General features: G+C 43.0%; 1 protein-coding gene across 1 annotated transcript; it reads right to left on the reverse strand.

The window, feature by feature from the left end:
- Nucleotides 1-9,903: 9,903 nt before the first annotated feature.
- LOC308265666 (cell division control protein 42 homolog) lies at nt 9,904-10,479 on the reverse strand (the record flags this gene model as incomplete). The annotated part of the gene is made up of 1 exon (XM_080699469.1): nt 9,904-10,479. One exon carries the CDS (start codon nt 10,477-10,479, stop codon nt 9,904-9,906), a length of 576 nt encoding a protein of 191 aa, XP_080555595.1.
- Between the last annotated feature and the right edge of the window lie 2,102 nt (nt 10,480-12,581).

The raw sequence follows: 12,581 nt of genomic DNA on the forward strand, positions 1-12,581 counted from the left end.
TATAATTAGTTATAGCTTCTTGGACGGCAGGTGTGTGTTCCTTTTCCAGACTTACAGAAAAAATTGTTAAATTGAATTTTCTTCTTTACCCCTTAATCTAAAAGGACAGTTGGTGTCTTTGAGGCTTTAGTGGCCCAAGTTGTTAGTAAAGTACTTGAGAGACACTTCTCAAGACTGGAAGGATGACCATCCCCTCCTGGGAAACGATCAAACCTATGATTGGAACCCCCACCCCTTTCTTGGCCTAGCAACCAGCTTGTGGGGCTGACCTGGCACAGTCTGGGAGGGGAGACTACACTATCCTAAACCTCCAATACGATGTCCCGCTGCGGCTCCATTGGCATCTCCTGTGTGCCCAGACCTGGGCCCTGACTCAGTGCAGGTTGAGTCAACTCAGTATTGGCTAAGCTTCTGCCACATGTCCAGTGCTGGTCCAAACCCATTTCAGAGCATCTGGCCCCATATCTCTAGAAGATCAGGGTTATATTCTTCTAGGATCACTTCCCTGCTAGGGCTCAGTCTAGTGCCAAATTTGCTTTCCTTACCCCAGGCACAGGTTGTGTCATCTAGACTCGTAAGCATATAGATTATACCTCAGTAAGGTTTCTACCATTAACAAAGAAACAAAACAAACAAGCAAAAGCAATGAGCAGAAGTCCCCTCTACATGGCCTTACCTCCTGTCCACACAGCACCCAAGCTCTAGTCCCTTCCTCCTGCCCTGTGCCTTCTGTTCCCTTTCCTACTCTCCCCTACCTACCTCTGTACATGTGTTTATTCTCCTAGAAATCTCTGGTAGCTTTGCTGATTTGGGGCTGGGCTTGGATGAGCTGGTTCCTGAGCATCGGAAATTCTGTGCCCTTCCTCTTCTGCCCACTGGAGTCAGACCGGGGACTGATGAAGGAAGAGGTACGCCCCCTCACAGCTGCTGCCTCTTATCTCCAACCCATGACCTCATTACCCACTGCCCTAGGAAGGTAGTTCCTGTGTAGATCAGAGGAGGGTATTGCAGCTTCACCGACCAGCAGGCATTTGCCAGTGCTGGCCCCTTGGGCTTATTTATAGCCCAAACACACTCAGCAGGTAGCAGCCTGCTGAGCGCCCCTTTATTGGGACTTCACTGCCCATCCTGGCTCAGTGTGGGAATCTAGCAGCATCTGTCTGCCTGTCTATCTGTCTGTCTCTCATCCTACTATTAATTCCCAGGGGTCATGGGTGGGGAAGTATTACCCTCTGGAGAGGTCTTATGTGGCCAAGCCCTGGGCACTCTAAAGTGACTGACTCTTGAGAATCAGAGGGGCACACTCTAGTCTTAGACAGTGCTGACACTAAGAACTTGAGGTTGCCAATGTTTTTCCTTCTCTGAATGGCTCTCTCTTCATTCCTACTCCTTTTGGGGGAGGAAGGGCTAGGCCTCCCACCTATCACTTCCTTTAAGAACTTACAAAAGGTTCTGAGAGGCTCGTTCATACCAAGCTATACATGACTGAAAGAAAGGACTTGGATTTATGTGCATATGAACTCCATTTCCAGAACTTACACTCGTGGCATCCCTAAGGCATCTCTGCCATTGATGGTGGAGAAGAGCCCTATTTCTGGGGCCTGACTCTGTGGCCTTGTATTCTGTCTCTCTCATTACCTGTGTGTGTGTGTGTGTGTGTGTGTGTGTGTGTGTGTGTGTGTGTGTGTATTTAGACCAACTATTAAATGTATCTAAGTCTCAGTCTTCTCATTTATAAAATGGGGCTAAAACCTACCTTGTGAGTGTATGAGGATTATGACAAAATGCATACCATGCACCTGGTACAGGGCATACAATAAATATAACTTTTTAATAATAATACACATAAAATGTTACTCATTCTACTCACGTTAGAAAATGAAGACTTGGTCCTGTAAGACAAAATCCCCAAGCTAGACCAGCACTCCCAAGACTAGGAATGCTTGATCCCTTCCTCTAATTCACCTAGCCCTCTCCCTGCTGCAGGAGCATATTGTTTTCCAGATTTGTGTGTGTGTGTGTGTGTGTGTTGGGGGGGGGAATGCAGCCCTGGCTTAAAATCACTTTTACTGCTCTGGTTCCTCTGACCTCTGGGTTTGAGCTAGACACAATCACTATTCTGGTCTGGACACAATCACCATCTCAGTCAGGCCAAGCTGAATGGCAAGGAGGTGAGAGTGAAGAGCTGGCATTGAGCCAGCCTGCACTGCACCATTAAAATGTGGGATGTGAGGTCCCTCCCTATGTGACCTAGGTTACCTGCAGGCTTTGTGGTGGAGATAGATCCCCCAGTGTTGAGAAGCCCCCTACCTTTTGTCTGTGAAGAGGAAAGGGCTACAGGGGAGAAGTTGGGTCTGAGATGAGGTCTCTCTGGACTCTTCACCTAGCCAGTCTGCAAATAAACTGGAACATGGCTGCTTCACCCTCTGTTGCCTCAGGGCAGATACTGAGACTTATTACTCAGAAGGGAAGTTGCAGCAGAAAAGAGCCCTTAAAGAGGAATGCTTTCAGGTCACCATCCCCCCTATCTGTTGAGATTTAAAGTGAACCAGTCAAGTAGAGCTATATCTAGCTTTCTGGGATATCTTAACCAAACTGACTTGCTTAAAAACAAGAAACCATATGAAATGGCTGATGCACAGGAGAAAGGCTATAGAAATAAAAAGGAACTGGTCCTTATGGGGTTCAGATAAAGGTCGTGAGGCCACTGCCCAGGCTTTCTGGCATCTCTGAGGAGGCCCTTGGCAGCATGACAAGGCAGAGTTGGAGCTAGAAGGAAGAGTGAGCTGGCTGGGGAGGCTCTCCTCAGCTACAGCGAAAGACCAGGGCGCTAGTCCTCACCTGACCATGCCTTGTCACTGCCTTTCCAAGTCTTCGCTCCTACTTCCTGGCCATGTGTACGATAGAGACACTGGATTGGCTTCCCATATGGGTCTATCCTTCCTAGGTCAAAGCTCTCTGTTGAGTTAAGGTAGGAGGGCCTGCCCTTTAGCTGCCTGAAAGGAAGCTTTGTGTCATGGGGTCCCATCTTTGAGGAGAACTTTAAAGGTGTATTCATTCATGGTCCAGTCACCGAGTCACCTGAACTCCAAGTCACGTGACTAACTTCTAATCTAATGGATGGAGTGGAGGAGTGAGGGAAGCTTAGCCCATACCTGACTGGTGCCTCAGGCATCCAATCCCAGGTGCTTTCTGGGTTACTCAAACCCCCAGCACTCTTAAACTACACTCCTATTCCTCCCTATTCACACAGGGAAGCTCAGATGGCCAAGCACCTTCTGTCCCACCCCAAAGTCAGAAGTCTCAAACCTGGACACAAAAGTATCTCCCTTCTCAGTTACCTCTGGGTCCCAGGCTCTAGCCCAAGCAGCTCAGGACAGCATTCCGGCCCCCAGGTGGCTCTTGGTTCTGGTCTCTGGTGGAGCTCAGCAGCCGCTGGGTAAAGTACAAGATATCAATCCACCGCCCAGGGCCCCCTGAGCGTTTCCTTTCTCAGTACTGTCTTTCTTTTTGCACAGCAGCCCTGCTGAAACAGGAAACACACAAAGCCACAATGCTCACAAACCCCAGTTCCTCTCTCTTGCTCTCTGCACGATCTGAGTGGGCCCCTGAACCCTGGGGCCTCCAGAGCTGGGCTGAGAAGCTCCTCCCTCCACCCCAGAGGGCACCTTGGTCCCCTTTCTCCTGCCACTCAATTGGTCTGAGCTCTTGGACAGTTTCAAATCAAGATCTGTTTCCAGGATTAGATCAGATGGGCCTGTGGGTTTGATCAAACCTTACAGTTTTTTTTTTTTGTTTGTTTGTTTGTTTTGTTTGGTGGTACTGGGGATGGAACCCATTCTACCTCCTATTTTTTATTCTTTATTTTGAAACAGGGTCTCACTGAGTTGAAAAGGATCTCACTAAGTAGCTGAGGTTGTCCGTGAACAGCGATCCTCCTGTCTCAGTCCCCGAATGCTGGGATTACAAGCATGCGCCACTATGCCGGGCTAAGCCTTGCAGTTTTTTTTTTTTTTTTTTTTTTTGCTTTTTGTTTTTTAAGGATAAACATGCCTTTTTGGTGATAAAACCTAGTTGTTTTGTGTGTGTGTGTGTGTGTGTGTGTGTGTGTGTGTGTGTGGTATTGGGGATGGAACCCTTCTACCTCCAGGCTACACTCCCAGACCTACTTTATATTTTTATTTGGAAACAGGGTCTCTTAAGCCAGTGAGGCTGGCTTCGAACCTGCACGATCCTCCTGTCTCAGCCTCCCAAGCACGGGAATTACAAGTGTGCACCACCACACCCGACTAGTATGTTTTTAGTATAGGTTTGCATATATATTGGGCAGTTCTCTGTATAAAGATTTTTCTTGTCCCTTTGTCACCTCTTCCCAGTCCTGGTGTTGGAAAGAGCTTCTACTCTTTTGAGGTATCTGATGTCTTTTGCAGAATTTGGGATGGAGGCCAGCTCTGGATTTGCTCCTTTCTTTTAGCAGTGAAGAGGGGGTAAAGAAATGGATGGTTGGAGGATGAAGAGAGAAATAGCAGACAGAATGTGTGTGTGTGTGTGTGTGTGTGTGTGTGTGTGTGTGTGTGTGTGTTTGGTACTGGGGATAGAACCCAGGGGCATTCTACCTCCAAGATACACTGCCAGCCCTATTTTTTATTCTTTATTTTGAAACAGGGTCTCACTGAGTTGCAAAGGGCCCCACTAGTAGCTGAGGCTGTTCCTAAACTGCTATCTCCTGTCTCAGCTTCTCAAATGCTGGGATTACAAGTGTGCACCACCACACCGGGCTTAGACAGAATCTTTTAAAGAAACTTTCCCAGTCAATTAAACTAGGAAATTTTGGGAAAAGTTGAAAGGAACTGATCTGTATGGATTAAAAAGAAACTATTATAAATGGGCTTAGGAAATTCCCATGAAGTTCACAATAAAATAGTGTAAAGGCAACTGGATTGAGACAAATTCACTGAGCAGATATGTAATCTTGTGTCATTCACCTTGTTTGAGTTTGCCACGCAGTGTGGTGGTTAATTTATGTGGCTCTTGTGAATTGTAAGCTTGGATATATATGAGGTGGTAATGAGATTTTTAAGTTGCTGTGATAATATTTGTTGCCCACACCTATAATCTAGGTACCTAGGTGGTTATGGCAGAAGAATTGCAAGTTTCAGATCAGTCTGAGCAACTTTACAAGACCTCATTTCAAAATAAAAAAAGATAAAGGCATGGGGATGTAGCTCATAGGTAGAGCACTTGCCTAGCACGTGGGAAGTCCTAGGTTCAATCCCCAGTACATAAAAACAAACAAAAACAACAAAAAACCCACAAAAAATGTGGGTAGTTTCTTAACATGTGGGTAGTTTGTCACAATCCTTTTCTCTGTTGCTACTTCCTCTGTTCTCTAGGCAGAAAAAGGAAAGGATCGGCAGGGAAAACAATCACTACAACCCAAGACAAAGGGCACTTCTCAGGTTGACACAGTAGCCCATGGCTTGCATCTCAAGCTCCCCATGTGGAGATGGGAATTCATAGAGGATAGAGGGTGGGGAGCCCAATGTGGCCAAATAAGAGAATTTCTTCCACTTTTATTTATTTACTTTTCAATAAATCCTTTAGGGGCACAGAAATATCTGGAGTCTGTGTCCTGTGGCCTTAGCGGGAAGGTTGCATCGGGATTTGGCAAGAAGCATGCCACTGTTTCCGCGGGCACAAGCTCCTTTTCCCCACATTACTCTGGTTTTGTTTGGTTTGCCACCAGGAGCACTCTGTTGCTTTTTTGCTTTGTACATGTAAGCACATCTCTTGCCCAGATAGAATTCAGTTTCCTCTTGGGCATAAACACCTTCAATTTTAAGAAGAACTGTGTGCTCCATTTGGTTCCAGAGACCATGCTTATAGACAGCAAAAAAGGCCTTGTACCACAGTCTTCCAGACATGACTGCTTTTCGAAGGGTATCCATTCTCTCTGAGTCAGAGGTCTAGCACCATCAGTCCTACATCTCCTCCATCCTGTCTTCCCTGTTCTTGGAATCCATGAAAGCCACTAGCTGGCAGAGTCTCCAAGCCGCACCAGTGCCTCTCCGAGGAGCATAGGTAAATCCACCCCAGTTATTTGCCCCCTTGAGTATGAAAATTTTACTGTCATAGAAGACTGAGAGTTCTGGGAGTCTAGGGCACTGGAACACAAGGGAAGCCACTGTTTGGACTCCATTAAAATCAGAAAGAAGTGTGTTCAAAAGGTAAAAGATTTAGGAATAATACATGGAAAGTAACCACAATAGAGTGGCAATTAAAATGTTTTTAGAGTCATTTATAGGACTATGCCAATGATTTTGAAAATCTAGATGCAATGGATTTAAGAAAACTCAAAATTTCCAAATCAGACGCAACTAATGGTTTGTCGTCTCAGCCTCAGCTGGCCTCTGTTTGAGGGTCCCTTTCTCTCTGTGGGATGTAAAGAAAGGGTTTAGTCTGCCTGCTCTTAAGCTGGGCACGGGGCATCCACTGGCCTGCACCTGAGCTTCTCCTCACTATTTCTAGATGGACTAGAAACCTTGGCTTCCTGCTGATGATAAATCCTAAAATTTCCAGCTGTTGATTCCTTGATAGATGCTAGGCCTTATGTGGATCCATCCTATGAAGGGATGAATATAGGGGAAGCAACATTTTGCTTTATAGCCCCATTGCTTTAATTCTCAATACCACATAAGTATGTTGGGGGTTATCAGCTTTTATTGTAGGATTGGGGTATCTGAAAGAAATTCTAATTATGAAAGAAGAACATTTAAGCTGAATTACTAACATGACTTTTCCCACATTGAAAAGGAAAGCATTAACAAGTTGGACCCTTTATGGGGGCCCCCGTTTTGGTTGCTATTAGTTCTAGTCTTTCTTTTCTTTCCATTTTCCTGGGCGATACCCTGCTTATCTTTTGGGAAATGGCAACTTTAACCGAAGCATATTCTCTGTCTTAGAATCCTTCCCTATACTCTCAATAGTGTTCTCTTGGTAATGCACTTACCAAGTCCAAGTTACTTATTTTAGAATAATGCTCAGACACTCTTAATAAGATAGTCCATGACAGTTTTGGCACCCTGCTATGGTTTGGATTTAGAATGTCCCCTAAAGGCTTATGTGTTAAAGACTTATTCACCAGCTTGCCGTTATTAGGAAGTATTGGAATCTTTAAGAGATGAGACCTAGTGAGAGGTCTTTAGGCCACTGGAAGCATGGCATTGAAGAGGATATTGGGATCCTGGTCTCTTCCTTTCTGTTTCACTTCCCAGACATGGGGTGAGCAGTTTGGCTCTGCCATGAGGTGTTGACTTTCCACAGGCCCCAAAACAATAGGGCCAATCTTCTGTGAACTGGAAACTTCAAAACTGTGAGCCAAAACATACCATCTTCTTTATAAGCCAATTATCTCAGGTGTTTGTTATAGTGATGGGAAGCTAACGAACACATGCCTTACATTTTACAGAGCAGCTCAGGGTAGGTGTACTGAAGTGTTTTTTGGTCTTCAGAGTGTCTAGGTGGTAACTGTTTTATTAGATGTCCACACAAACAACCCAAGGACAAATATTCATTCTTAAAGATGATCCAGTCTAAACTCATGAAAGGGAAGAGAAATATTGCTTTGAGAAATATTACATTTGCAAGGTTGCCTCTCTACAGTGGAGTTATGACTTCACACTCGGGGCAGGACACAGTGTTCAATACTTTTCATTTTTCAGGTGGATTTGTATCATTTTTGTTGATAGAAAACCTTTTAGCATAATATAATCTCAAAGTTATAACTTAAAAGACTTCAGTATTAGCAAGAGCTCTATCTGTTCTATAGATGCTGTGAAAGTAGTCAGAATCAACTTCCATAGCCTCAGAGGGAAAAAGGATATTAAATAAAGCTGGGACTTTATAAAGAAGGTGACTTCTTGTATGTGTGCCTGAGAACAAGAACTAGTCACAGAAAATGACGTGAGAACCATATTTTTATACAAAGTCCTTTCCAATTATACAAAAATATATTTCTGCAAGAACATCTACCCAACAACTGTCTGTTCAACCTTGGACAGATGCCACCCTTACTACTGATTTTTGTAGCTAAGGATTATTATTTCAAAAGATCTTATATAATTCTCTATAAACACTTCCCCTTGCTTCAACTACCTTATATACACTCATAGTTTAATACAACATGCATATTCTCATTGCAGTGTAAACCTAATTAATCTTTGGAGAATCTCTATTTGTCACAAGTGTCTGATGATGCTAAAAATCTGAAAAGCCTAACACGAGGCACAAATAACTGGGGACCCATTCTCGTGGGTCCAGCATTGAACAAGGGACAAGTTACATTTTGTCCTCTGCTTATGAGAAGAATGTTCTCATGAGCTGTGAGTTTGAAGGGCCCTAATAAGATACGGCCTCAGGCCTGGGGTAGGGGTAGAGGAAGGTGAGACGGTAGAGGCAAGCGTGAGATAGATCAGAAAAAGGACGGCTTTCCAGGCACTCATTTCTATTTGGACTAGAAGGCCATGCCACATGCCAGTCTTCAGAGCAGCTTTATTTCTCCACTTTTATCCTTCATTTCAGGTTAGGCCTATCAAAATGTGAAGGAAGGCTAATTCTGAAGCTAAATATTAGCATGACCAGTCCCCTCAGAAGGCAATGCTGCTGTTTTTTTTTTTTTTAATATATACTCTATTTAGAACCAGGGTCTCACTAAGTTGCTGAGAGCCTCACTAACTAGCTGAGGCTGGCTTCGAAACTGTGCGATCCTCCTGTCTCAGCCTCCCAAGCGCTGGGATTACAAGCGTGCGCCACCACACCCGGCTTGCAATGCTGCTTTCTTTCTTTCTTTCTTTTTTTTTTTTGAAGGATTTTTGTTTGTTTAATACATCTGAAAAGAATGCACATACAAAGATTCAAGACATGAGAAAGCATTGGTTCAACACTAATGAATCTACAAGAATTAGGATTTGAGGAAGTGGAAAAGATTACCTACACATTTTTAAAAACTGGAACCTGCAACCAAAATAAGCTGGAAAAAAATCCCTATTAACACTTATGAAGAGTCTTCGTAAGACTCTTTCCATGGTTTTCACTAAAGGAGAGTCTCAACAAGCTAGGAGGCCTTATATGCAAAATAGAAATAAGGAGATTCCCCTGGCTGTTCCGGTGCTAGTAAGTACTCTCCCCACCCCACCCACCCCCAGCTCCTCAATGCAGCAGGCCTGCATCCTCCTAACTGAAAGGACGCCCATCATCCCACAGGCATCTGTCTTCTAGCACCACCCCTCATAGTCCTCTACGGTCCAGGTCTTCGGCTGGGTTCTAGGAACATCACACATTACTGAGTGGCAAATCTATGCCAAACATAAAAGACAATGACTGACAAGGAAAGAAACTTTTTAAATTACAAACTCAATCCATTTGGTGTATTTCAAAAGGTGCAATACTTTTCTTCATTTAATCAGTGAAGGAAGTTGGTAATTAACTCCCACCCACCAAAAAAAAAAAAAAATCATCAAATGGCAAACAAATTTCCTGAAAGTCACAATCACATAGAGTGCATCCTAGAAAAGAGGAGGGGCAAGACAGCTTCCACTCACTTTCATGAGTTTCATCAAAGCATGCCTTGCTCTTGAACAGAAAAGTTTTTTTGAGACAACCAAACAAAAACTAGTACTGATCACTTTTCTGACAATACACAATTACTCAAAATTAACTAGTACTGGCAGGGGGAAAGGAGGCCATACCTATGGGCCTTGTCTCGCACGAGTGCATGTGGGTAGGTGCAGGGCATTTGTCATTATTGCAGAAACGAATTTTAATCTTTAATCTTTAGTTTGATTTAAACATGGCTTTTAGTATGATGCCAACACCAGCTGTGCAGACAGGGCTCTGGAGAGGTGTTCATAGCAGCACACACCTGCGGCTCTTCTTCGGTTCTGGAGGCTCCAGGGCAGCCAATATTGCTTCGTCAAACACATTCTTTAGGCCTTTCTGTGTGAGTGCAGAACACTCCACATACTTGACAGCCTTCAGATCGCGGGCTAGCTTTTCAGCAGTCTCTGGAGTGATAGGCTTCTGTTTGTTCTTGGCAAGTTTCTCAATAGTAGAGGGGTCATCTCTGAGATCAATCTGGGTCCCAACAAGCAAGAAAGGAGTCTTTGGACAGTGGTGAGTTATTTCAGGCACCCACTTTTCTTTCACATTTTCAAATGAGGAAGGAGAGACCACTGAAAAACAGACTAGAAATACATCTGTTTGTGGATAACTCAGCGGTCCTAATCTGTCATAATCCTCTTGACCTGCAGTATCAAAAAGTCCAAGAGTATATGACTCTCCACCAATCATACCTGTAACTGCATAGTTATCAAAAACAGTTGGTACATACTCAGATGGAAATTTGTTTGTTGTGTAGGATATCAGGAGGCATGTTTTACCAACAGCACCATCACCCACAACAACACACTTAATTGTCTGCATCGCGGAAATAGTTTTGTATCCACTGCAAATATTTCAAATTTGATGCTGACCTCAGCTTCTCCCTTAGTGCTGCTTTTTAAACTTGAGAAGCTCCAGCTCTTTAGGGCTCAGCTGAAGCCCCAGCCTCCTCTCCCCGTATGTGTGAGTTGGCCAATAAACAGGGCTTGAAGACCTCACAGTTTATGACTAAAAACAAAACAAAACACATTATTTATTTAAGGAGTATACTTACTGAGGATTTATTGAGCTATCAAAAGTTATCATTTAACACAAAATTAAAGATATGAAGCTTCTATTCATTAAAATATGCTTCCATATTTTACTTTCTTTCTTATACATTCCATGTTTTTTATACAACCTAGGCATTTAGAACCATTGTCCGTGTCTTCAGCTAAGCGTCCTGAAAGCATCAACAATAGTAACTGTGCTCACTAACCCTAATGTTGGAAATGCTGGATCTCTAATAAGACTAGTATTTAAGTAACGATTTTCCTTCCTGGTTAAGTTGTCATTTCTTGGCACAGCTGCAGTAAAACTATCCCAGTTACTTCACAAATGGCTTCACATTCCAAACTATCTCCCAGAGCCTTTCGTCTACATCTAATATATTTCTACACATCTTTCCAATCTATTTTTTTTACTCATCTGTAACAAAAATATTTTAATTGCTGCAGTAAAATTGAACCAAAATTCATCTCACCTAAAGCACTGGGGTAGTAGATTGCTGTCAGACTGCTTGGCAGAGCACGCTAGGTGCTTGGAGACTAATTAGGAGGCAGAATGGGCTGGGGATGTGGCTCAACGGTAGAGCGTTTGTTTGGCATGCACAAGGCCCAATAATCCATCATGGGCACCAAAAACAAAATGGATGGAGAAATGGTTCAAAAGCATTCAGATTTTCTTTTTTTTTTAGTTTTATAAATACTGTAACATAAAGCCACTAAAAGATTTTGGTACTGGAAATGGAATCTACGGGCATTGTACCTCTAAGCAGTACCCTCAGCCTTTCTTCTTATTTTTAAATTTTGAAGCAAGATCTCATTAAGTTACTGAGAATCTTGCTAAGTTGCTGAGGCTGGCCTCAAACCTGCAATTCAGCCCCCATAGTATTGGGATTACAGATATGTGCCACCATGCCCAGCAATCTCACTAAGATTTTTAGAATTGGAAAATAAGTACTTTAATCCTACTAGAGATTTTTTTATTTTTCATATTAGTTTTTGTACATATGCATGTATTTAAAAAATACATATTTTAGCCGGGCGTGGTGGCGCATGCTTGTCATCTCAGTACTTGGGAGGCTGAGACAGGAGGATTACAGGTTCGAAGCCAGCCTCAGCTACTTAGTGAGGGTCTCAGCAACTTAGTGAGACCCTGTTTCCAAATAAAATATAAAATAGTCTGGGAGTGTAGCCCGGAGGTAGAAAAGCCCCTGGGTTCCATTCTAGTACCACAAAAAGAAAGAAAGAAAGAGAAAGAAAGAAAGAAAGAAAGAAAGAAAGAAAGAAAGAAAGAAAGAAAGAATGAGCCAAGCACCCCCAGTACCACAAAAAAATACATATCTTAAGTGCAGTAAACATACAATTACTTATTTTTTTAAACTTGGCACTCAATTATAAATACTTTTCATGTTTTTACATTTCCCTGTATTTCTCACCTTTTAGTGCTGTTATGATCTTTTAGAAAATTAGTGTACCATAGTCTGCTTAATAATTTCTTCACTATTGAATAGTAGCTGCAACTTAGCATTGCTTGTGATAATTATTAGCCACTGGTAAACGGCCATAAATACAATTTAATTCACATTATGAAATGAACATTAGTTATAATTTTCTGTAATTACAATAATTAATTCAGAGCGGAGGTAACTTGCAACTTGGTAATAAGATTCCTTTCCATGTCACCTGTCACCTGCACCCCAAGGCTGTTGTTCACCTGAAGCACACTGCCCAGGGACAGTAGATCGACAGGGGCAATGTGGGAATACCTGGGCTTGGAGTTGGACTGGTTTTACCACTTACTCCCTGTTTAAGCTTAGCAAATTATCTAACTCCTTTGCATTTTAGTCTCCTCCTCTGGCTACAACAATGGTATCTACTTGG

Source organism: Muscardinus avellanarius (genome assembly GCF_963383645.1).
Source record: "Muscardinus avellanarius genome assembly, chromosome: 7".
Taxonomy (NCBI): Eukaryota; Metazoa; Chordata; class Mammalia; order Rodentia; family Gliridae; genus Muscardinus; species Muscardinus avellanarius.